Source organism: Arachis ipaensis, chromosome B7 (genome assembly GCF_059453495.1).
Source record: "Arachis ipaensis isolate K30076 ecotype BB chromosome B7, ASM5945349v1, whole genome shotgun sequence".
Classification (NCBI taxonomy): domain Eukaryota; kingdom Viridiplantae; phylum Streptophyta; class Magnoliopsida; order Fabales; family Fabaceae; genus Arachis; species Arachis ipaensis.
The window spans coordinates 22905447-22932769 of NC_142442.1; the positions used below are offsets into that span (position 1 = coordinate 22905447).

Genomic DNA, 27323 nt, shown 5'->3' on the forward strand with positions numbered 1-27323 from the left:
GGTTTGTTTTCTCTTAATATAATCCACACATAAATCAAGAAAAAAAATTTTAGATTTTGTAAAATCTCATTCTTTATTAATCTTCTATTCTTTCCTTGGATATATGACCCAAGAGTTTATGCCACAAGAATGCGAAACTTTTCTTAGGCATATTTGGCCTAACTACGTTATTCGGAACCATGCCCTACATTTAGGACAATTCTTTTGGAAGTGTCATTCCTTCTTACAGAAATGACATTATTTTACATTAGCATATCCTTTCTTCTTGAAATTCTTGAGCTTTGTATTTCTTTTCTGATTTGCCAGCTCCTTGAACCAAGTTGACAAAATGACTGTCACAATTCCTAAGTTTATTTTCTTCCTGTATGAAATTTTCAATCAATTAATTAACATCACATTTTTCCTTCATGACATTATAATTAATTTGGAAAGCTCCATACTCAGAAGGTAGTGAGTTCAGAATGAACTTCATCATGAAGGAGTCATCAACTGTCATGCCCAATGACTTTAAATTTACTGCCATATTAGTCATCTCAATAGTATTATCTTGCATGTTCTTAGACCTATCAAAATTTATGGCCGTGAACTGTGACATTAATGTACTAGCAAATGGCTTATCAGCACGTCGGAAGCAATCTTTCACAAATGTAAGATATTTTTTAGCATTTTCTATTTGTGGAAAGGTAGTTTTAATATTGCTTGTAATAATCATTCGCCATAAATATAAGGGTCAATATGTTAGAATGATCTCATGTCTTAAGCGCATACTTCTCATCCTCATCATTATCGTTAGTGACAAGTCAAGATCTAAAAGACCTAAATAGAACTTCACTTGCTCACTCCATTCAGAGAAGTTTAAGCCATTAAACATGATAACAGATGAAACTTGTGAATAAATTGAAATATCTATAACTTAATCATACAATGCTATATTAATTTTAAGTTTTATTCAGATTACAGAACATAACACAACATATTATAGTTCATCTTTGAGTAAAATTCTACAATATACTAACATACAAATAAATGTCATATTTATAATATTTGAAGATTAAATTTTTTTACTAAATACATATACTATTTTTGGACAATACGTATATCTGACTTAAGAATAATAAATTTTTTCACTTTCAAATTTATTAATAATAGAAAATTTTTTCTTTGAGTAAATCTAATTCTAAAATTAATTAACACATTAATATCTATACTGACATTTTATATCATAACTTTTCACTTTGGTGTACGTAAATAATAAATAATCAACAATAAACTTAATGCTATAAATAAAATATTTATAGATTTCACAAAATTAGAGAACATTACGTACTCAAAATAAATTTAAGTGGGTTTAAAATATTAATTTAATAGTTATCATCAATAATGAACATGAACTTAAGACTAAATTCATATATGCGCATAATTTATGGCCAAATTAAAATCTCTAAAAGAAAACAGGTAGAATATTTACAACCACAAATCCAGTTTTGATGGCATAAAAATTTAAAATCTACTTAATTAAATCCTACTATAAATAATTAATCAGAAAATCAGAACAGTAGACATCATCTATATATCATAATTAAACTAAAAAAAATCACATACTTGTAAAATACATGCAATGATACCACATGTAGAAATTAACTTAAGCGGAAGCCTTAATTAAGATTTTAAAAGTTGTGATTTTCATATCTGAATTGGTTGTCATAATTATTTTGGTTATGATAAAGTTAAACTTTAAGATTGATTTAGTTGAACTTTAAGATTATTGGTTTCTCTCCCTTTCTCTTTCTCTTTCTTTCGTACGTTCATAATGATGGCAGTTTACTAGAGTGTTTTCAGTAAAATAGAAACAGTAAAAATCTCGTATATTATGGGCAGAGAAAAACTATCTTTATATGTGTCATTACTTTTAATCTAATGCGTCTATTAAACATTAACATTAACGAATAAAATTAAATCATTAATAATTTATGAATAATTATAATTAGACGACCACAATAGAAGTTTAAATTATGATAAAGTTTTAAAATGGTTGAATTGAGATAGAACACCAAAAGAACCTTGATGACACAAGTAATTAAAGTGCAACTTTGATATTAAACAATTAAAGGATTCTCAGACACAATATTCTCATCCATTAGTGTGTGATTAAGCTGCTATGGATATATCTCAATGAGAGACCTTACTCCTAGAATTGGAGTTATCTTGTAGTCACTAAAACCAGCAGAGAATATTAATTTGGCCCATTCATTTTTATTTCTCTCCTTTCCAGCCAGCAACACCATCATCAGCATGTCAAAGAAGAGTTGTGTTTGAAGTGATTCATCATCACCTTTCTTCTCATCCTTCATCACCATATCTATGATAATCACCTTCCCTCCTTTGCTGTCATTTTTCATGATTGCCTCTTTGCATTTCCTCAATATGTTCAAACATTCCTTGTCCTCCCAGTCATGCAAAATTCACTACAGTATTACAACTCAAAGTGAAATTTATGATACAAAAAAAAAAAAAAACAGTAAAAGAAAAATTCAGTCATGCATGTATACCTTAACAAAATTATGTCATAATGTGAGGATTTTAACTTTTATAATTATAGAAAAATTTAGATATAATGATGAGCATGTCGACCCATCAAAAGTAATAATAGTTCGTCCAAAAAAACTCCTCCTAAGTAACCCATCAGGAGTATAATCTAAATCATATCAATATATAGTTCTACTTGAATTTTATATAGGTCTATCTAAATTGTTTGTAAATTTCTTCTCAAACACTATAAATATATAAAGGATTCAATATCAAAATTGTAATTAATTCTCTATCTTGGAACTCTACTAAATATTGAATATTGACAAGTCCCTTACATGTATCCCTTCCCCCAGTTTATTGGATCATCGCTAACTACAAGCCTTTCATTTTCCTATCTTGTGCTAACCTAGAGAAGAAATCAGGTTAAAACTCCTTAACATAGTTGATAAACCCATATTTCATAAATTATTTTGTACTTAGTTTGAGTGATTTATTCAATTCTTCACCCACTTATTCACATTAATTGCATGGTTTACTTTCCCTTCCTTATTATGTGATGTATGTGAAAAACATGTTTCCTAAGCTTTAAAATTAATTATTTTAATTACCTTTATTTCCATTCGATGCCGTGATTAGTGTGTTGAGTAGTTTCAGATTTTCTAAGGCAGAATGACTTAAAGGATGGAAAAGGAAACGTACAAAAATGGAAGGGAAGTGCGAAACGGAGTTCCTGAAGGAACTGGCATCCACGCGATTGCATGACTGACGCGATCGCGTGCCAGAAGCAAAGAAGCAGCGACGCGGCCGCATGACTGACGCGACCGCGCGCCTTAAGCAGAACATATATGATGTGGACGCGTGACTGACGCGACCGCGTGGCTAGAAAATGCTCCGAATGACGCGACCGCGTGACCCACGCGGATGCGTGACAGAGGCCATGTACCAGAATTCACAGAATACGCCCCCAGCGGTTTCTGAAGCCCTTTTGGCCCAGATCCAAGTACAGAACACACAGATTAGAGGCTATAAAGTGTAAGAATGCATCCATTCAAAGGGAGCTCGCATTTTTGTTACTTCCCATGATTTAGATTTAGTCTTGAGAGAGGTTCTCTCCTCTCTCTCTTAGGATTTAGGACTTCTCTTAGTTTGTAAGAGTGACTCTCGATCCAGGTTTTACGTTTCTTTGTTTTAAACTTCCCTTTTTATTTTTATTTATTTATTCCAGCACTTGAGTTGATTATTTACTTTTATAATTTAATTTATGAATTATTCCATGTTACAGATTGTTATTTGAATTAATGATATTTGAGGTATTCCAATTTATGATTGCTCTCTTTAATTCATGTTACTATTGGCTTCCATCTAAGGATATTCTTATTCCAGCAATTTACTTTTCCCCTTTTGGTCTTGGTTAAGAAATCAGTAACTCAACAGTCACCAACTCAGTATAATTGATAATCGTTATCTTGCAAATTTTACTGAACTTCAATAATCCCAACTTTTTCTTAGGAAATAAATAGGATTCGAAGGTCAAACTAATTAGTCCCTTGACTTTCCTTTGCCTTAAAGGTTGACTAAGTGGAATTTAGATTCAACTTTCATTATTGTTGAGAGAGATAACTAAGTTGGACTTCCAATTTCTCTTACCTTGCCAAAAGTTTGCTTTACAGTTTTATTTATTTTAATTGCCATTTACTTTACTTGTCATTTAAATCACTAGCCTCTCACCTTCTAAACCCCGATTACAACCTTTATAGCCAATAATAAGAACATACTTCCTTGCAGTTCCTTGAGAAGACGACCCGAGGTTTGAATACTCGGTTAACAATTTTTAAGGGGTTTGTTACTTGTGATAACCAAAACGTTTGTACGAAGGGATTTCTGTCAGTTTAGAGACTATATCTACAACGCGACTGTTTTTATGAAATTCTTTACTGGCAAAAATCCTAACGCCAATAGTAAATGGTTAACGAAAAAAATGAGCCGTTTAGCTTTCCGAAGAAATATCATTCACCCAATTATAATTAAACGAGAATTTAATCTAATATATTGAATACATTTACTGCATCTGTTGTTGTTGTTGTTGTTGTTTTTGTTGTTGTTGTTACGGACCCGGTTCCTGGATCCCCTATCGGAGCAGCCTCCGACCTGATTATCCAGGCTTTGACCCTATTCGCGGTTCAAACTGATCCTACAATTCCTAACTAACATTCAATATCCCTCTTATCTTAATCGATAAGATAAGATAACTACCTCGAGCTATATAAAAAAGGGAGACAGAGTCCCCCTCAGGTACGTTACTCACTCCCTACACACATACCTCTTAGATTCATTCTGACTTGAGCGTCGGAGTGTCTTTAAAGGTACCCACCCCCGTCACTCCAGTCAAACAACCTGACAACCGCCTCGACTCGTAAGTCTCTAATCAATCTCACAACCCGTATTAGAGACTTCTAGTACATTGGCACTGTCTGTAGGTTCTTACCAAATCGTGGCGTGCCATATGACGGAAAATCTTGAAGAGCAATACTCAAGCCATCACCACGATTCAAACCCGCGAAGCCAGACACCAAACTTTGGGATAGCATTTCTCTCACCCACGGAAGGATAACCGGTGCTGTGCATCATTAGCCAACCCCTGTCCGGTGGCAACAGAAGAAGGACAATCGGCAGCCCGGTAAAGTCCAAGCACCTGATGGCCTAAGAGAGAAAATAATCCAGATAAATCAAGAACTTTGTCTCAGAGTGCAAAACCTCGAACGCCGAGTCACGTCCAAGAAACAATACCACCCGAAACACGCAAGTCAAGCAACTTTTAGGACCCGATCGCATCGTGAAACCAGGAACGTCAGGTCACCTGAACAATGACATGGAAAACGATGCAACCGCAGCGTTTTCAGAGATCCAAAATGCCGACACGATGAGGACAACCGAAGATACCGTCAAGATGCCAAGCGAACACGAAGCGAACATGTGATAATGGGAGCCACCCCATTCACTGAGAAAATTATGAAAGCCAAGCTCTCAAAGGGCTTCGACAAGCCCACTAATATGAAATACGATGGGACGAAGGACCTGCAAGAGCATCTCACGGCCTTTGAGGCCAGGATGAACCTAGAGGGAGCCACCGATGCGGTCCAATGCAGGGCCTTTTCAGTAACCCTAGTCAGCCCCGTGATCAAATAGTTCAACGCCCTGCCCAATGGCTCCATAGCCAGTTTCGACGATGTCTCCGTGAAGTTTATGGCATAGTTCACCACCAGGATCACCAAAGAAAAACATCTTATCACCCTACTCGGAATCACTCAAAGACAAGACGAATCCACGAGAAAATACCTCAATAGGTTCAACGATGAGTGCCTAACGGTCGACAGACTTATGGACTCGGTAGTCGGTATTTGTCTAACCAATGGCTTCATGAATGAAGACTTCCAAATGCCCCTTACCACCAAGCCAGTCTGGACCATGCACGAAATCCAAAACCTCACAAGAGATTACACAAATGATGAAGAGGTAAGCCAAGTCATGGCCGCCAATAAACGGCAAGATGACACCTCGTAACAACCCACGACCAAAAGATACCCCAAAAGAATACTTCAAATCCACTAACACAAGCCAGCCGCCCAGGGTAAGAAAGTTCACTAACTACACACCTACTCGCCCCGATCACAGAGATCTATCACCAAATAACGGAACGAGACATCCTCTTGAAGGCGCGACAACTAAAAAAGTGAACAAATGGAAATAAAAGCCTATACTGCAACTACAACAGAGGGTACAAACACAAGACCCAAGACTGCTTTGATCTGAAGGATGCTATCAAACAGGCCATCCGAGATGGCAAACTGCTCGAATTTGCCAAGATCATCCGAGAACCCAGAAAGATTGAAAGAGAAAGATCACCAAAATGGGAAGGATTCAGCCCTAGAATGGCGTAACAAGCACACCAGGAAAGCCCAAAAATTGACCCGACCATAATAGTAAATGTGATCACAGGGAAAGACGCACCAGAAAAATCCAAATCAATGCTAAAGAAAGACCTTGGGGTGCTAGCCGTAAAGAATGAAACACCAACCTCGACCCTCCCAGCAGTAATCACATTCCTTCCCGATGACTGCCAACACGGTATCTCGACACAGGACGCCCCCTTCGTAATCTCAGCCAGAGTCGGAACCAGCCTAGTCAAATGGATACTTGTAGATACTAGAGCAGACTTCAACATCCTTTTCTGAGGTACCTTCGACAAGCTTGGGCTCCGAAACGAAAACATATGAGACCATCGTAACGGAATAACCGGGCTTGGAGATAATTTTCTCAAATTAGATAGCTCCATCGTACTACCAGTCACCATCGGTACTGGGAAATAAAGGAAAACCATTATATCATAATTCGTAGTGCTAAAAGACTCCATGGCTTATAACATCATCCTTGGAAAAAAGACAATCAACGGCCTATCCACCCTCATCTTTACGAAGTTCCTAATCATAAAGTTTCAGGCCGACAACAGCACCATTGAAACAATACACGGGGACCAGAAAGTTACAATAGAGTGCGACAACACCAGTCTCGCCCTCCGCAAAAGGTCCCGAGATGCGGTAGACATCTTTTTTGCCGACCTCGTTGCACGCTAAGACGGCCAACCCCGACTAGAATCGGAAAGAGACATGGAAAAACTGCAAATAGGGCAGACCAAGGATGAATTCACATTCATCAACAAAAACCTACCTACAACCTAAAAGGCAACTTGATCAAGCTCCTAAGACAAAACAAGAACATATTTGCATTAACCCGGCCGACATGCCAAGCATAGACCCTGATCTAATGTCCCATCGATTAGTTGTAAATCCAAAGGCTAAACCGATGGCTTAGAGGAGAAGAAAAATGTCCCCCGACTGAGCATCCGAAGTCAGCAGACAAGTCAAAGCACTACTTGAAGCAAGCTTCATCCAAGAGCTCCCCTACATGACCTGGTTGGCCGACGTCGTACTAGTAAAAAAGGCAAATGACAAGTGGCAAATGTGCGCCGATTACACGGACATGAACAGAGCTTGTCCTAAAGAAGCCTTTCCCCTACCAAACATCGACGGACTAGTAGACGCTGCCTCGAGACATCAGTACCTTAACTTTATGGATGCCTACTCCGAGTACAATCAAATACCCATGCACCAACCTGACGAGGTGAAAACTGCGTTTGTTGTAACACCCTCACTATCAGAATGTCAAACTTTTGGTTGCGCCACTCTGATAGCAAGAAGTATTATGACGACTTCATATACTTAGTAATAAAGTATGAGCCTTTAACTCGAAATCCTATCGCTATTTTCTTTGAAAAATCAGAAATAAATACTTTACCTTGAAAACAAACAAGCATATTCATATATACAAAACTTATTACATAAGTAGTTTATGAATATAATATACATATAAAACATACCACTGTTATCCCTCTTACAATATTATAATAACAAAGACGAGGGAAGAAAAATTATCTAACTAAAACAACATCGTATAAACAAAACGCAATAAAACTCTTCGTAAGCTCCTTCATCCCATTCTTGAAAAGGTAAAACTGTAGGGAGGTAAGAACCTAACCACACGGTCTCACCATGGAGTTTCAGAATTGTCGTAAGAAGATATTTAATAAGAAAACTGATTTCAAGCTTAGTGATTATCATTGTCTTATGAATCTTTTAAAAACCAATGACTAATTATCCAAAAATCTTTTTTTTTTTAAAAAAAAATCAATATTTAAATATTTTAGAAATACAAAACCTTTCTTTTCTTATAAGAAAATCTTAATCAGTTTTCTAGACTGAATGAATGACCAACCTGTTCTAAGCATAGGTTCATTAAGTGTATGCTGAACCAACTTGACTTTTCATACTTTACAAAAACCTCAATAAAAAGCCAATTACAGTCTCATGCCCATTCACGCAATCAATCAGCACTTAGCATCAATTCAGCACTAAAATTCAATCTCAAAAATACCACACCGGAGCAAATACAGACAAAACAGACAAGAAAAGCACAGACATAGATAGCAGTTACAGCAAGTAACTCAAATAACAGTTAATAATATTTAAGCAATTAGGCATCCCAAAACAAATTCAAACCCAAATAAAGCATGCAAATGCATATGATGTATGTCTGCTCTATGGCCGATGAGTCTCATCAGTCGGTTATATAGCCAACCCGACATGTCCGGTAGCTAACCCGGGCATCGTCCTCTTGAAAACTGGTGAGCGATATAGTACCACGATCCTCACCTGGTGTGTGGTAAACCACCTCGATCCCCACCATCTGCGGGCGTTAAACCACCTCGATCCCCCCCAGATGTTTTCAATTGAAAAAAAACCCTGTGGGCGGTAAATGACCACGATCCTCACCAAACATATTCATTTAAAAACTAGTGGGCGGTAAATAACCACGATCCTCACAAAATAATTTTCTTTAAAATCTGGTGGGCGGTAAATAACCATTATCCCGCAAAACATTCCCATATCAAATTCATCCTCATCATCATCATCATCATTCAATTCATTCAATAATTATTATCATCACACCTCCTTTTCCGTTAATCAATTATTCACACTCAAAAACATTATTCTCTTCTCAAAGAAATCAAACTCGAAACATAAACCTTTCCTTGATAAATCGAATTCAAAATAGTATAATTCTTTTCTTAACTAAATAAAACTCAAAATATAATACTTTTCTTAATAAATTGAAATTCCAACATAATACTTTTCTTAATTAATTGAAACTCCAACATAATACTTTTCTTAATAAATCAAGTTCCAAAACATAATGCATTTTTTTCTTTATAAATCGAAGTCAAATAATATAATTCTTTTATCCATACTTGTTTAAATAATACTTCAAGCCAAATCTCTATTTTTTATAAAAATTTTGGCAACATCTCCTTTAAAATTCAGACTTTGCCACCCATCTTGGGTCCCAACCAAACCACCTTTCAAACCCTTTTCAAATCATTTCCAATAATCCAAACTAATTCCAATATCAAAATCATTTCCAACTCTCAATTCATTACTAATAAATCAAACAAACATTTTCTCAAACTCTTTTTAACGATTGCAAACCCAAGCCATTCCTTAATATAAATATATATATAAATCAATTTTCCAAAATAAATTCATTTTTCAGTATAAACATTTAATAACCACATGCCAACTCAAGAAAATCAATAATCTAATCAAGCAATTAATAATCTAATCAAGCAAACAATTCAATTCAATCCATAAAACTCACGTTATCACTAAATATATATTTTTCGCATCAACATCAATTTATAACAATTCCGTAATATAAAATAAGTTTAAGAAAAATTCCTACCTCATTCGAGACTTAAATACGTGACAAACTCCGTTTTCTCTCGGCCTATAACCTCAGCAGTCACAACCACAGCCCATTCCACTATCGCAGTAACGACGGCAACCCTAAACATGACATGAAACAATCCGGAACTGATCCTACATTGCCGAAACCTAAAAAAATTCTAACCAAAATAACAGAATATCAATTTCAACGGTTCTGGAACAAAAACACTTACCATAACCAAGGAGAAATGACCACACCAACGGCAACAGCTCAAGCAAAGGTTTCGGCGGCCACAAAATCGTTTTTGGTGGCCAGAGGTGCGGTGGCCATGGCCACAGCAGCAGCGGAGCTCCAACGGTGACGTAAACCTCTCCTCCTTCTTACTCATTCCGTTCTCCCTCTCTCCCCAACCTTGTCCGGCAGTAGCGGCGAGAAAGACGGTGACGCGGGCTTCCTCTTTAGTTCGCGATTCCAACCGTGGCGGCGACTTACCTCGACGGCATCAGGGCACGAAGGCGACGACGAACATAACGTGATGGCAGCTTCTCCTCGACGGCAGCGAGCTCCCAGCAACGGATCCTTCCTCCGCGTTTCCTTCTCTCTCGTTCACGTGGTGACGGCAACAACAAACGAGTTCGATGGCTGGCGGCAACATCACGAGCTCTGGTGATGGGGTGTGGTGGCGGCGCAAGGCAGCAACCTCTCCCCAGCTAGCGCATTTTTCTCCCTCTCCTTCCCTTCTTCTTGGTACCATGGGTATTAGGGTTAGGAGGAAGGTGAGTGGCAATTGAAGAAGCTAGATTTAGGTTTAGAAAAAAATTAAGGTTAGTGAATTGGGAATTTAGGGTTTTTGATTTGGGAACTAGGGTTCTGGTATTGTATTAATTTGAAACCAAAATTTAATCCAAAATAATTAACTTTAAGAATACTATTTATTTTTCAACTTACAAATTATTTTTAATTAAATATTCTAATTTAAAATTAGAGATAAATAAATAAACTTTCTTTTAGTTTATAAAAATTAATCAAAACTTTCAATTATTTAATTTAAATTATATATAAAACTCTCTTTTATTTTTAATTACTAAAACTTTAAATTTTAATTAAACAAAAACCCAAATTATTAATTTCAATTAAACAAAAATATCTAATTATAATTGAAAATTATATAAATCCAAATTAATTTAAAACTTAAAGTCTCATAACTTTGATTTATTTACTTTTTAATAAAGACAACTTTTTGAAAATAAAATCATACATATAAACATAAATAATTCATTATTTATTTTTTAAAAACTGGTGTCTTACATTTGTAACCTCCGACGGCACGTACTGCTATACGGTCATGCTCTTCGGGTTAAAGAATGTCGGGGCCACCTACTAGAAGCTCGTCACCAAAATCTTCAAAGACCTCTCCGGAACCAAGCTGAAGGTCTATATTGATGACATAGTTGCCAAAACACAAACAGGTGAGGAGCTCATCAATGACCTCGAACTCATACTGGACACTTTGAAGAAACACTGAATGCACCTTAACCTTACAAAGTGCACTTTCGGAATAAAAGTTGGAAAGTTCCTAGGTTTCATGATCACTCAACGGGGGATAGAGGCAAACCCGAAAAAATGCAAGGTCATTCTTGAGATGAGCATCCCGACAAGTCTTAAAGACATCGAAAGGTTGATTGGACGATTAGCCGCCCTTTCCCGCTTCCTCAGGGCCTCGGTTTAGAAAGCCATCCCTTTCTTTAAACTCATGAAAAAGGGTATAAGCTTTAAATGGGAACCTGAGTGTGAAGAAACCTTCAAACACTTCAAAAAAGTGCTAGCAAAACCTCCCATACTCTCCAAACCGGGGAGACACTTTATCTTTACTTATCCATAACAGAGGAAGCACTAGTTGCAGTGCTTGTTCAAGAAGATGAGAAAAAAATACAAAATCCCGTTTACTTTATAAGTAAGGTCTTCCAAAGTGCATAAACATGCTACTCCAGACTCGAAAAACTCGCCTTCACACTGCTCACGGCGTCCCGACGCCTCCGGTATATTTCCAGACCCACCTCATCACAATCTGGACAGACTAGGCGGTTAGGCAGGTACTGCAGAAGTCGGACCTCGCAGGACGAATGCTCGGTTGGTCCGTCGAATTATCACAATACATAATTGGATTCGAGGCTAGAAACGCAATTAAGGCCCATGCCATGGCAGACTTCATAGTCGAAATAACCGCAGGAAATGAACCTGCAGAAACTTGTAAGCTCCATATTGATGGCTTGTCAAACACCAGCTTAAGAGGAGTAGGAATAGTACTAGAAAACGAGAACGGAATCAGAATCGAACAATCCATTCGATACGAGTTCTCGATCTCCAAAAATCAAGCCAAATATGAAGCCATCTTAGCCAGAGAAGTCGGCGGAAAAGTGTTAGAAGTCTGTAGCGACTCCCAGGTGGTCAGCTCCCAAACAAACGGAGACTAGGAAAAACGGGACCTTTTGCTGCAGCAATACCTAGCCAGGATGAAAGAACTGGCGGCCGAGTTTGACGAAGTAACCATCCAGCACATTCCCAGGGAACGAAACGCAAATCATGACTTAATCTCAAAATTGACAAGTACCAAATTAGTCTCGGAAAATCGATCATTGATTTGGGAGGTTATCAAGACACCACCCGTCTCACTCGCGACCTCGGTCGACCTCCCCATCAGAAGGCAACACTCTTGGAACTTCCTGATTCTCCAATACTTTACTAACGGGAGCCTACCTGAGGATCCTAAAGAAGCAAAATTCATAAAGCAAGAAGCAACAAATTACACCATAATAGCAGGGCAATTATACAAGCACGAACTATCACAGCCCCTCCTGAAATGCATAGAACCCAGTAACGCAGACTACATACTTCGCAAAATTCACGAAGGATGTTGCAGCCATCATGTGGGGGAAAAACCCTGGCTCAAAAGGTTATCCGATCAGAGTATTTTTGGCCCTCCATCATAAAAGACTACCTTCAACTAGTGAAAAATTGCGACAAGTGCCAAATCCACATCGACCTCCATCAGGCCACCCCCTACCAACTAAGCGTCATAACGGTAGATCAACCTTTTGGAACCTTGGGAATCGACCTCGTTGGTCCTTTCCCCACATCTCCCGGGCAGCTTTAATACCTCATCGTTGCCATCGACTACTACATGAAAGTGGATCGAAGCCGAGGCCTTAGCCACCATCATGGCCCCCAGTGTCGGAAGTTCTTTTCGAGACAATTTATAACCTGATTCGGAATCCTGAGATCGTAATCTCGGATAACAGGATCTAATTTGTGGACAAATGATTCAAGGAATTCCTAAAAGGACTCGGCATCTACCAGCGGTTCAGTTCTGTAGAGCATCTACAAACAAACGGACAACTAGAAGCGGCCAACAAAATAATAGTGAAGGGTTTCAAGAAGCGACTAGACGAGGCCAAGGGATTATGAGCTAATGAACTCGAATCCGTCCTTTGGTCGTACCGAACCTCCCCTCAAACCTAAACCGGAGAGACCCTCTTTCGGCTAACATACGGCCTATAGGTCGTCATCCCAGGAGAAGTCAGAGATCCCAGTCCACGTAGAACCGTGGGAGAACATGACAAAGAAGCTGAGCGAGACTTCGCAGACGAAGTTAGGAGCATAGCACAGCTATAGAAGCTAGCCCTAAAACAAAGGATAAGACTAAAGTACAATCGCAGCATGGTGCAATGAGACTTCAGACCAGGAGACCTCGTCTTACGATGAAACGACGTCGGTCACCCTACTCCCGGAGAAGGGAAGCTCACGCCCAATTGGAAGGTCCCCCTACCGGATCAAGATGGTAATCGAGAAAGGAGCTTACAAGCTCGAACAGTTAAATGGGACCGAGCTTCCGAGATTTTGGAATGCCACCAACATGCGGTGTTACTACACGTAGGAGCATCCTTCCAAGTGACAAGATCAAAGTCATTTAGATTGTCTTTTTATTTCCTTTCATTGTTTGAGTTTGTTTACTGTTCTATCACATATTTTCTTTATTGGGCACTCTTTTCAACCCACATCGGAAGTTTTAACGAGGTCCAAACTTTAAATAAAATTTATTTTTTACACTTTCCTCTCCAAAGCATTGCCCCAACCAACGGCACGAGCAAAATATGGCTACCCTCGGGGACCGATCATCCCCGAGGCCAAAACAATTGGATATCGACAAAATTAAACAAGTATTTAACACAGCCGCCAAGGGGCCAACTATTCATACGCACGAAGCCCACCATGAGACCACAAAAGCATTCATAAAAACCGAGGAAATGGTCTAAATGGATTCAACATAAAAAATAGTAACAGCCAAACAAATGGCTTACAAACCAAATAAGTATATATCATGCCAAAAATGGCTTGCAAACTTAGAAAAAAATTACAAATAATCACTCTAGGTCCATGATTTGGCCATCCTTAATAGTCCGAAACGCACCCATCATGGACACGTCCACACCCGGAGCAAAGATCAAAGCCTGGGGCCTCATGGTCTCCTCAACAGCCAAAATTGCACCCTTGATATACTCCAGTAATGCTCCCTTCTCCTTCTTCAGCTTCGCCACCTCGGCCTTAACGCCTCCGCCTCGACGAGCCAGACAACAACCTTAGAGTCGGCATCCAAGGCCCGGTGGCGTTTACCCAATAGTTAAGTGAGAAGCAAAGTCTCCACCTCTAAAAGATGGAGAAGTTTGGCACCGGCATCCTCGGCATCTTTGGCAGCCCTCAAACGAGCCGACTCTGCCACCTCCAGCTTCTTCTTAAGCTTCTCGGCTTTTGCCTAGGACTGCCGAAGCTTTTCATCCAAAAGCCCTACCTCGGCCAACACCGGCTCCGCCTTACAAACAATAACAGTGGAACGAAGGAGGGCCTGGTACACCGACTTTGCTTGGCCGGCGACATCGTAGTTGTGAAAAAACTCCTTTGTATCGGGAAGGAGGTGCTGATCAATGAAGGTCGAAGCATCAAAACTTCGGTCATTACAGAGGGTACCGGCCCCTCCTCCTCCACGTTTTCCCCGCTACTCCCTTCGGTCACTCTCCTCCGCTTCCTATTTGCCTCGGCAGACGAAACCATAACGACCTCCTCCTCGGCCCCGTTGGCAACCGTCCCGGGCGAAGCGACACTAGTCGCCCCGATCGAAACCAGGTCCTGAGAGACAGTTCGAGAATTTGCCTAAGGCCGAGATTGAGGCGTTGATGGCAAACCCTCCTTGCCCTCCTCCTTGGCTACGGCAGCCTTCAACCTCACTAAGGTGGTCAACCCTCCGGTCATCTGAACTGAAAAAGGAAAAAGAAGAAAGAATGAGTCTCAAACTCGGGAAGTAAAAAGGTACCAAAGAAAGCAGTTAAGCACACACCAATGTAAGTTTGGCACGTCGCCGGATCGCCCATGATGTCCTAAGTATTCAATGAACCTTCCCCGAAAATCGACCACAAAACATTGCTGTTGTCTTTGCTCTCGGGAGACAACCCCTTGTAGGTTACACGCGTCAAGTACGACGCAATAGCCCAAAATTCTAGTCGGAAACTGACGTTCAACCTCCAAGGTCAACCAAAAGGGATGGTGCCCCCGAATAGGACGCACTTTAAAGTCCTTCCTTTAAACCCGTGAAAAGAGTCTTCAAATAACTCAAATATTTGCCGGCTCGACTGAGCTCAGAACAACACATAACTCTTTTTGTGTTTCGCTTCCTTGGTCGGAAGAGTACACAAAAAGAAAAACAGGAACACCTCCACTCGAGCTAGAAGTTCCAAGTACTTGTAGACCAACTCAAAGGTCCAGATGGCCGCCCAACTATTGGATGAAATTGAGATGGCGCCACCAAACATCAGTTAAGCAGTGCCTGCACAAACTTCAAGAATGGAAATTGCTCCCCCAGCCATGTGAACATAGATTCAAAACCCACATCCAATCGACAACTCAGGGGAGTCATGGTTTATATAGCAGACCCTTTCGTTCGCCCCAGGGAGTATGAGCTCGTACTGATGCTCCAGCCCTGGCCAAATGACTATATATATGTATACTCTAGCCGGCCTTAGCTTCGTAGGTTGAGTTCGGAGCTTCTTATCTGTATTTTGGAATTTTGATCCATATATATGCTTTAAACCTTCCATTTGATCTTGCTTATCCATCCATGCTTATCTTTCGTGAGTGATGCGATTTTTGCTTCGTTTTTTACTAACTTCCCTTTCAAGGCCCCTAGTTATAATTCTCTTCAATTATATTATATACGTATTTTTACTTTTAGAGGACGTAGCACCTCACCACCTCTGATTTACGTCGAAGGCGTAAAGCTCTGCGTGGTAGGGTGTTACAATTTTCACCATTTCTATCCAGAAAAACCCAAAAATACCTTCAAAATGAAAGACGCAACAGCAAATAAATCAAGGGTTAAAGGATGAAAAACAAAATGAACCTACAATAAAATGGGAGGTACCAACTTGATCCTGAAGAATCACACAAGGAAGAGGAAACTGCATTCAAGCAGTGGCAGAATAAAGGTACGTCAGGGAAGAACCAAACGCCAAATGAAGAACTACAGAAGCAGAGTGAGCGAAAGGAGAAGAAGAAAACCACAAGCGAGGGAAATAAAAAGAGAGAGAAATAGTTACAAAATAAACATAAAACGTTTCAAGAAGAAACACGAAGAGGCAAAAGGCAAAATTGGAAAGAGAAACCAAAAAGTCCCTTTCGCATTAAATGTCATCATGGCACCTAGGGGAACGCAACTGACAAAACTCCCTTCAAGGAAAGCAACAGACAAGCCACGAAATGGCCAAGCGCTCCTCGAATCCCCAACCTCGACCGAGGAACCCGGATGATGCGCTCCTTGCCAAGCCACGCAACGGCAACCAAAAGTACCTTCAGCGATAAAGACCGAGCACACTCACTCTCTTGCTCCGGGGGCAACTGTTACGGACCCAGTTCCCGGGTCCCCCATCGGAGCAGCCTTCGACCTGATTACCCGGGCTCTAACCCCCTTCGCGGTCCAACCGGCCCAACAATTCCTAGCCAACATTCAATATATCTCTTATCTTAATTGATAAGATAATATAACTACCTCGAGCTATATAAAGGGGAGCCAGAAGCCCCCTCAAGTACGTTACTCACTCCTTACACACATACCTCCTAGATCCATTCTAACTTGAGCGTCAGAATGTCTTTGCAGGTACTCACCCCGCCGCTCCAGTCAGACAACCCGACAACCACATCGACTCGCAAGTCCCTGATCTATCTCACAATCCGTACCAAAAATTTCTATTATTATTATTAGATGCTAATTTTATTGTTTTTAATTTATAATTATTATTAAAACTCAAAATTCTAAACGAATAGAACCAATTGTACAATATATACATCTAAAAAGACTATGATGTCAGTTTTTTTTATTGATCATCGGTCTTTGTTTTGTTGAATCAGGTTTTACGTTTAAGTCTATTTTTGTGAGAACAGAAAGTGATTAAGTGAGGCACTTTAAACCAAGGTTCTGAAAACTAAACCGGTCATCGAACCGTTTTAGTTATTGGTTTACTGGTTTATAGGTTCAACCGGTTTGACTGTGATTGAACCGAAAAAACTATTTTATAATAAAATAATAAATAAAATATAAATAAACACATTAAAATATAATTGTAGTTTAATATAAACTTTAAAATATCATCCAAATTAAAAGTATTACATAAACCAAAATGTTATGATCCCATTCAAATACAAACTCAAGTCAAATAACAAAAAGATCCAACCAAACATAAAATGTCAACACCCAAATTTATCATCAATCATATTTATTCATATTCACAATTTTATCACATTCATTCATATTCACAATCCCTGGCCTTATTAAGCATGTATGTTCCACAATTAATGTCTACACCTAAAAATAAACCAATAACAAAAATTGTGTATTAAATTCAGTGAAACCATTCATCCACTTGAAAAGAGAACATTAGCAACAACATCCTTTGCTAATTTTGCATACTTCTGATATTCATAAACAGTGGCTACTACATCTTATGATTTAATATTAGGAAGGGTACTAGTTATGCCCATCATAATTACTTAGTCTTTTAAAAGTATAAATAAGAGACATTCAAGAGATGGTTTCAGTTATGGAAGGCACCCAGTCCTTTTGTCAATTTGGAAACATTCAAAATTGTGTTCTATCATTCCTACCAACCCGATATGCGTCCAATTTTGCCAGAAATTTGCTGGAATGAAGTTACAGAATGGAAAATTGAGTGGGAAGAGATTAAAGCTAGACTAAGGCAACAACAGCAACCACCACAAATCGATCAAGAAGCAACCAAATCTCAGCTATCAACAGAACAAAAAATCGCAGCAACATCAACAGAAATTCAAGAAAAAAGAGAGGCCGAAATTGATGCAAATTCAGATTCAACAAGCAATTTAGCAACAAATCCAACAACAGATCACAAATTCAATTTCACAAGATCAGTTCCCAAATCAACAAGTCCAGAATATGAAATTGATGAAGAAGAAAAAATAGATTTCAATTTTGAATTCAACCACAACAACAACAAGAAGAATCAATAGAAATTGCAGATCAAGTAGAAATTCAAAATTCAAATCCAGAAATTCAATAAAAAAATAACTCTAAATCCAAAAAATTAGGTACGCTTAGAGACAATTGCAAAAGTAGCAGATCGCAACAATAGTGGGAAAATCAGAACAACTTTCAAAGATTCAAGCAGAACTGCTTTTATTATGGGATCTTCAGCAGCGGCTTTCGGCGGGGTGACTTCTCCTCTCTCGCAGCTTCGGTCTCTCTCGCTTCCTTCCTCACGTGACAACGATGACGATGGCTTTGCGCAGCTCCAAAAAACCCTAGCAGCGGCAGTGATGGATTGACAGCGATGGAGGCACGGTGGCAACGGTGGCTGGACAGAAGTTGCGCTGGTGGCTTCGATGACATTGAGACGATGAAGGACTGGAGAAGCTCGAGGGAGTTCTGCTTCACGTTGTGAGAGTATAGGGAAGACTATCTGGAGGGGTAATGGTTAGGGAACTTAGGATGTTAGGGTTGCACGAAGAGAACGCTGCCGTTTTTTGGAAAAATTCAAAAATCGGCCGGATCACAGTTCGATTCGACCAATCGATTCCTAACTGGTTCAAAGGTCCAACTCCGATTTCTCAATCTTCCGGTTATAAGTTTTGTTCGAACCGTATTTGTTAACGGTTCACAGTTCGATTGGTTCAACCGACCGGTTCGAACCGATTTTCAAAACCTTGCTTTAAACTTTTTATGTTACCGTTTATCATTGTGCTTTGGAGCATAATTAGTGCACATAATAAAATAAAACAACAGAATAAACTAAAAATTTAATTTTGATGTACTATTAATATAGAGTAATTTTACGCGTATATCTAATTACGTAATATTACATCAGAAAAAAATAATTATGTTTTATATTAACTGTATAAATGTTCATTTAAAAAAATAAATATAATTATACAATTGTATAAAATATTTTATATTATCGATGGATCAAAAATAAAGTCATAAATTAATGATATAAAATATTTTGTTAATAACTAATCAAAATAAGTATATCCTATAAGAAAATTAAAAGATTCACATTTCATCTCATCCTTGTGATAGCTATCTATTCTATCGCGCTACCAAGAGATTAAACAAAAAGTATATTCTCAAATACCGTATTTATCCATATGTAAACTTTCACATCTATGCGCATATAGTAATTATTAGGGGTGCACAGACTCGGCCCGGTCCGAAGGCTCGGTCCGGTCCCGAACACTTTAGGGGCTAATTTGGTGTGATTTCATCGGGTTTAGGGTCGGGTAAGGGTCTCAAAAATAGACCTGGTCATTATTTCGGGTCGGGTCCGGCGGGCCATAGCTCGGGTCACCCGAAGTCGGCCCGGTGGCCCGGTCATCATACACAATTAATATTTTGTGTTATTAGTGATGGATCATAACTATTCTTATGTGGAATTTAAGTATTGTAAACCTTAATATTTTGTTTTATTAGTCATTATAAGACTATAAGTTAATGTTTTATGTTTAGAATGCATAAGACTTTAGACTAATGCATAATATTGTGTTATTTGTATTGATTTAAATATTTGGTATTATTAGACAATATTAGTATTGATTGTGGTTTTGCTTTAGTATTGATTGTGGTTATGCTTTAATTTTAAAGAATGGTTGGTTCTTGTTATATTTTTTAAGTGAATTTTACCATGCTAAATAATAGTTGGAGTCTTGGAAATTTGGATATTTTTACATGCTAGCTTACAAGAAGGTATCAACGTACACTACAACAATATAGATTATTTTTGAGGGTTATAATGTGTAAAAGAAAATTAAAATTTGTCAAAAAACAAAATTTGACACTATTTTAACTATGAAAATATGTTAATAAAAATTTTGTCAAAAATAGTATTTTTAACATATAAGTGATTGTGAAAAAAATTTAAATCTTATTTTGATAAATATTGACTGTTAAAAATAATTTGTTAGAAAATTTTGAGAACATATTTTCTGTGATACTTATTAATTGTCAAAAATACTATTTATTTTGACACTTATTGACTATAAAATATTTTCAACAAAAAAAATTTAACAAAGAATGAAATGAGATCTTGAAACTAAAGAATAAATTGAGATTTTGAAGATAAAGAATGAGTAGTATAATCCTAAACTGAGAGCAGTGTGATGTCAAAATTAACAGAGCCCAAAGAAGAAGAAAAATAGTGGAGTAAATTGAAAACAAATAAGTATCAAAATTGAGAAGTAATTTTCTACGGTCAAATTATTCATCAAAAAACATAGAAAATTTGACATTTGTAATATTTATCAAAAATATATATTAATTTTGACATTTAATTATGGTGTTAAAAAATAAAGTGTTAAATTAACTCTATTTTCTTGTAGTGGTAATGTAATGTTAACGGCCCGATTTTTACCCGATTTTCACCCGGTATAATTGTGGCCCGAAAGTGTATTGGTTTCATCGGGTCTAGGGTCGGGTTCGGGTCTAATAAATAGACCCGATGTATATTTCGGGTCGGGTCTGAGTTACATCAAACCCGGCTTCACCCGACCCATGTGCACCCCTAGTAATTATTAGGGAGTTAGTTAGTGTTAGCTAGTATAGCTACTTTTGTAAACAATGTGAGTAATAAATTTTAGAATTGACTTAATAAGATAAATTTTTTTTTTATTTTTAAATCATTTCTTAAATTTTAATATTAGGATAATTATTTACACACCTAATAAATTAAATATCTAACTATTGTTAACTGTATATGAGTAAATTGAATTAAAAAAATAACCATTCAATTAAAAATAATAAACATAATCATCTGTATACCTAATTACCTATTAAATTAAACATTCGATATATTTATTACTTACATTGTTTAATATTCTTATTATTTACCTATATTTTTTGATAGCCAATTGCTATGCGCATGCTTTCATACCTTAGCTTTGGTCTCATCAGTAATTATGAGTTCCAAGACAGATACACATTATTATTAGGCGAATTTTCTCATGCCTTTAACTTTAGTGCCAAAATTATCGAAGTTATTTTTTACAGTAAATTTTAAATATTAAAAAATTATTTATTTTTATATTTTTTAATTTAAATATTAATTTTTATCTCTTTTTAGTAAGTTAGACAAGTGTATATAGGCACCGTATCATAGCATACACCTTATTATTAATCTATATTCATATGATATAATTCTAACTATTCTTATAAATTCAATTAAATTAAACATAGGATTCTAAATAGAAAATAAAAATTTATTTAATATTTAATAATATAATCTCATATATAGGTTGCCTTCAATTAAAAAAATTCTCTCAAAAGGAAAATCCATTAAACAATAATTTGAAAGAAGAAAAAAAAACTATATTACTTAATGCAAACTGTTGGAGAATATTAGGTGATTTGAATCTTAATTAGATTGAACTTGATTCATATTTATGTTAATAATAGGATATTAGAAATTATTATTTAATTATTTTGTAATTTGTTCATCACCTATATATAAAGATGCCTATATAAATGGGATAGGATATTAAAGATTTATTATTATTTGATTAGGTTTTAATTTGTTCATCACTTATATTTTTTGGTTTTTTACGGTATTTTTCAATTCGATAAGTTAAAAACTAATTCACTGTGGATCGAAGTTCTATTTAAGAGTTTGTTATTAGCCAATAAATTACTATATCCACAAGACAAGATTTAAGCCCCTCATACTTATTTAAGCAGATTAGTAAACTAATCACTAAATCAATCCAACTTGGTTCGTTCATCATCTATATGAAAAGGAGTACTGTACATATAGGGGTGGCAGGCGGGCATGCCCGCCCCGCCCTACCCACCCTGTCAAACGCTCACTATTTGACATACTAGTTCGCTCCATCCCGTCTATTAAAGCGGTCCCAAATTTCTAACTCGTTCTATCTAATGACAAATTGGCAGGATAAGTCCACCATTTTTTTTTGAAAAATTATTAAATTATTAAATATTAAAAAATAATTTTATAAATATTTTAATAAATTTATAATTTCTAAATTCACAACTACTAAAGATTTTATAATTCTAAATATCTAATAAATATAATTATCAACAAATTTTTTTAAAATAAAATAATGAAACCAATATTGTCTAAAACAAAACAAATATTGTTTAAAGTATATAATAAATATTGTCCAAGTCTTTAATTAATTAAATATAGTCTAAATTATAACTTAAAATAAAACGAATAAATATTTCAAATACAAGTACAAAAATAATGTTCTAAATTCAATTATTATCTTAAAACCAAAAGGCCACCAAGAAAACCCATCCCACCTTGTCAAAATTCGTCAAAACCGATTAGAAGGTGCAAGTTAAGCAGACTTTTTTATTATAGCGGTCTCAAATTTCTAGGTCAATCCGCCTTTTTTAAGAAATTATGCGAGTCGGCCTGCGCGTTTCGACCCGTTTGCCATCTCTATATATATCATATTGGGTATTTAGGCAGCGTTTGATTTATGTCTTTCTTGAAACAGAGACACAGAGACATAAACATTAAAAATATGGACATAAATTATTAGTGTATATGTATTATGTTTGATAAAACATTAAATAAAACACCATAAAATTAAAAAAAATTCATATTTTATAAAAATTAATAAAAAAATAAAAATATAAAAAGTTGATAAAAAATAAAGTATAAAAAATTAATAAAAAATAAAAGTGTAAAAATTAATTTATAAAAATTAATAAAAAAATAAAAGTATAAAAAATTCTGTCTAATTAATTGTGTCTTTATTATGTCTCAAAATTTTGAAAAAATACTAACTACATATATTCTATGTGTATTTATGTATTAATGTGTCTATTTAAAATTTATATCTCACCAAACAAATAATAAACAAATACTAACGTGTCCATATTCCTGCATTTGTCTCTTTCAAACCAAACGTGCCTTATAGAATATATGATTATCAAGTTTTTAATTCGTGAGCAATTATCATGAATTATAAGACACAACTAATAATATTTTATTACCTTCAACAAAATAGCATTAGAGGGAGGAATAGCCTCAAACATGTCTCCTCCAACATATTTAAGGTTCTCAGTCCCTTCAAATTCGAAGCCAGCAACAACATGCGGTTGGTCGAATACAACGCACTGCAATTGGGGAAATGATTTGGCAATGGCCTTTGCAAGAGTTCCAGTGCCTCCACCAACATCAACCAATGATTCCAAACCCTCAAACACGCCCTTGTACTTGTCATCAAGCAACAAATTGCAAACCAATCGAGCATCACTTGCCATGGCGTCATTGTAAAGATTATTAAATTTAGGCTCACGGCCAAAAAACTCAAAAAAGATTATCCCATGCTCAGTTTGAAATGGTGTAGAATCATCATTTCTAAACCATGGAGACAATTGATGCCATGGTTTTGTGAAGATGGGATCAAGCATGGCAAGCAAGAAAGGCGTCACACTTAAGGGGTTGTCCTTAAGTAGCAACATAGATGAATCCGTTAGAACATACCCGACTTCGAGCTCATTGTTGGCCACATTCTTGGTAGCGAAGAAGCCAGAATGGATCAAGATTCTCATCAAGCGATGGATGAAGGAGGATTTTGATGGATGAATTTGCAATGAAGCAATAAGCTTTGAGAGTGGCATGGGTTGGCCATAATTATAAATGGTTTCAGGTATGCTTAAGTCAACAGCACATTTAAGGGACATAGAATTTATGAAATTGAATATGTGATTCCAAATGTGGCTTTGAGCTTTAAGAAGTTTAGCTGCTTGCATTTCACTTTGGAGTTCCATGATGTTTCTATATGAAATGCTAGATCGATCAATAACATAGCGTATATATGAACATCTAGAGACTGGTGAGGAACCCCACTTGGGTCTATTATTGATAAGGCAACGGTTTGTTTGGTACTGTTACTTTAAAAAAAAATAGTCTATAATATTATGTTTTAAATAAGATTTAAATACTATCCTTGTCTTCCTTATCCTCTATCTTCCTATTGACGCAGGCAGATTGATGGTACACTTAGGCTTGGTTTGGTAAAGCTTTTTGAAGAGGTGCTTGTGTTTTTTAAAAGCTCAAGTTCTTCATTTTATGTTTGGTAAATTAAAAAGATTATGTGCTTGTGCTTGCAGCTTTTAAAAGATTGGGGTACTTTTGAAAGCACCTAAGGTAGAGCTTTTCAAAGTTTGCTTGTGCTTTTCAAAATTTAAAAGTCTAATATAACCTCATATGTTACTAATTTTCAAATTTAATGCTTGCATTTATGTCTATTATAGTATTTTTAAATTTTAAAAGCTATTTTACCAAACGCAATTGTTGTTGCTTGTATTTATTAAAAGCTATTTTTAATTTAATTTACCAAACATAAATACTACAACTTTTAAAAAGCCATCTTTTAAAAGTTAGCTTTTATAAGCTACTTTTGAAAAGTAAAAGCTTTACCAAATCAAGCCTTAAGGCCAGAGTTAACAACGCCAATAATATTTTGATTTTTGATGCATGTATGTTTGTGTCGTCGTTTTCCTTTGACATCGGTTGATCGCTCGGTCGGTTTAAATTAATTTTTGAAAAAGAACTTCGATTTTTTATTTTTATTTTAAAAAACTTTTTTAATAAAAAATATTTTATATTTAGATAAATTTAAAAAAATAATTAAATATAAAAAATACTTTTAATTTTATTTAGATAAAATAAATAAAAAAATTAAATTACATAAAAAGACAAGACTAAAACATAAAATATAGAAATGACTTGTGATATTTTTAGATTTTGTTATTATATGTTTCTAATTTTTTCTATTATAGTGTGTATGAAGTCTATTTTTTGGCAATAATTTCCTCCTCACATATACTAAGAAAAATTTCGACAGTATGATATCATTCAATTTAGTTTATCCAGTCATTTGTATTTTAGTAAAAAAAATTTCATACACTTTTCTAGAAATTAGTTTAAACTATTTTATGTAATCATCATAAAATAAGACAATATTAAAATTATATGTAATTTTTACTAGTATTTTTAACAATACAAAACAAAAAAAATAAAAACTAACTAATCAATAAAATTAGTGTCATAGAAATTAAATTTATTAAAAAATTGATTAAATGCCTAATCAAACAAAGAAATTCAAAAAATTTAAAATTATAAAAGCAACGTAGTCTTGTAAAAATAGAATACAAAAATATTAGAAAATAAATTTATAATTGATCACATTAAAATTATCTTGGATTAATCAACACTCTTGAAACTTCGCATTAATCTCTATAGGTCAAATTTAAATTAGCTTAACAATATGTATAATCTTATATTATATGATTAATTGAAAGTGTAACTAAAATTAATAATAAATTGCAATAAGATATGGTGACTTGAGGAGTCCTTCCAACATAGTGATAAGAATTAGGTAGGGGTTTGGAATTTAGAGGAAAAATTAAGAGTTGAAAAAAAATTTTAAGATTTAGAGAGAAATTAAGGATTATTTGGTGAAAAAATTAGAACTAAGAGTATAAATTCTAATTACTAATCATGGTTTTAAAATCGAATTGGACTAATTGGTTCAACTGAATTAATTGAAAATCAGTCATATGTTAGTTTAGTTGACTCCTAGAATTGTCTGGCAAAAAATTGGTTAGAGAACTGGCCAAACTGACGGTTAACTAGTGAACCGTTAGAATCGGCCGAATTTTTTTAAGATTTTCGATTTTGGATAATATCCTAAAAAATAGTCTCATTTTATTTTTTATTGAAAAAAAAAGAAAGAAAGAGAAGCCCAAGTGCCTAATTACCCGTATCCTAGCCATCTCACCCCTCTCTTTCTCTCTCTGAACTTTGAAGAACCCTAGCCCCTAAACCTCCTTGGAAGTTCGAACGCAGCCCACAGTCATGTCTCCCTTCAAAGTCATCGTCAAACTCTTCTTCTCCGAGAACAGACCGTGGGTGCCGCATCACGTGTGGAAGCTCTATTCGGTAGTTCGACCCTCTTCGATTCATTTCTCCTGTTGTCGCCATTGTAGGAAGGTCTCTTCTCCTCTCATCTTAGCTCTATCTCTTTGTCTTCGCCAGTAGTTCCCATTTCTCCATTTCACTTCCCTTCCTCTCTCTGTGTCGGTAACCACTGTTGCTTGAAATTATTTTTGTTTGTTTTGTAATTTGTGCTTTCTTTAATAATAATGAGCTGCTGATTTTCATAATTTGTTAATATTTTTATTAATAATATTGGATTTTTCATCGTTTGTGACAGTTTTCATTGTTCCCCTTCTCATCCAAACTCTATCTTTAATTTATTTTTGTTTATTTAATTTTGAGTTGCTGAGTTAAATTTAAATATGAGTTGCTGAATTTAATTCTAAATTACTGAGTTAATAATAATGATTTTATTAATGTTTGTTTATTTTGAATTGCTGATTTTTTTTAAAGTGATGTTACTGATTATAAAAAATGAATGATGTTAAAGTGAATGAGATGCCTTACAACCTAAACTGAAAACAAGGTCTTATATAGGAAATTAAAATTTGTGATTATAATGAGCAATACCACAGTAGAACTAGATTTTCTATATCATGGCCTCCTGGTTTCAAACCTTTAAGTCAAGTCAACCAGCTGAAGTGAGCAATATATGGACACCAGTAAAATCTCCTCATACTTATTCTAGAGGGTTAAGTTCGATTTTGGTCCCTAATATAGGGGTTGAAAATTTGTTTCGTCCCCAACTTTTTTTGCTACAAAATGGTCTCCAAAATTTCAGTTTGTTTTAAAATCGTCCGACGGACGAAAATACCCTCCTTCCCCTCTTCTTCCTCAACACCCATCTTCTTCCTCAACATTAACCAGAACCCAGAAGCAAATGCACAAACCCAGAAGAACAACAATGGATCTAAGCAG

At 35.9% G+C, this 27323-nt stretch overlaps 1 protein-coding gene across 1 annotated transcript; it reads right to left on the bottom strand.

The window, feature by feature from the left end:
* Positions 1 to 2004: 2004 nt before the first annotated feature.
* Positions 2005 to 24404, bottom strand: LOC107609509 (trans-resveratrol di-O-methyltransferase-like). Its single transcript, XM_088494306.1, has 2 exons — positions 23453 to 24404; positions 2005 to 2465 (listed from the first exon to the last, which is right to left on the bottom strand). The coding sequence occupies exons 1-2, from the start codon at positions 24230 to 24232 to the stop codon at positions 2463 to 2465; spliced, it is 783 nt and encodes a 260-aa protein (XP_088350432.1). The 5' UTR covers positions 24233 to 24404; the 3' UTR covers positions 2005 to 2462.
* Positions 24405 to 27323: the final 2919 nt, after the last annotated feature.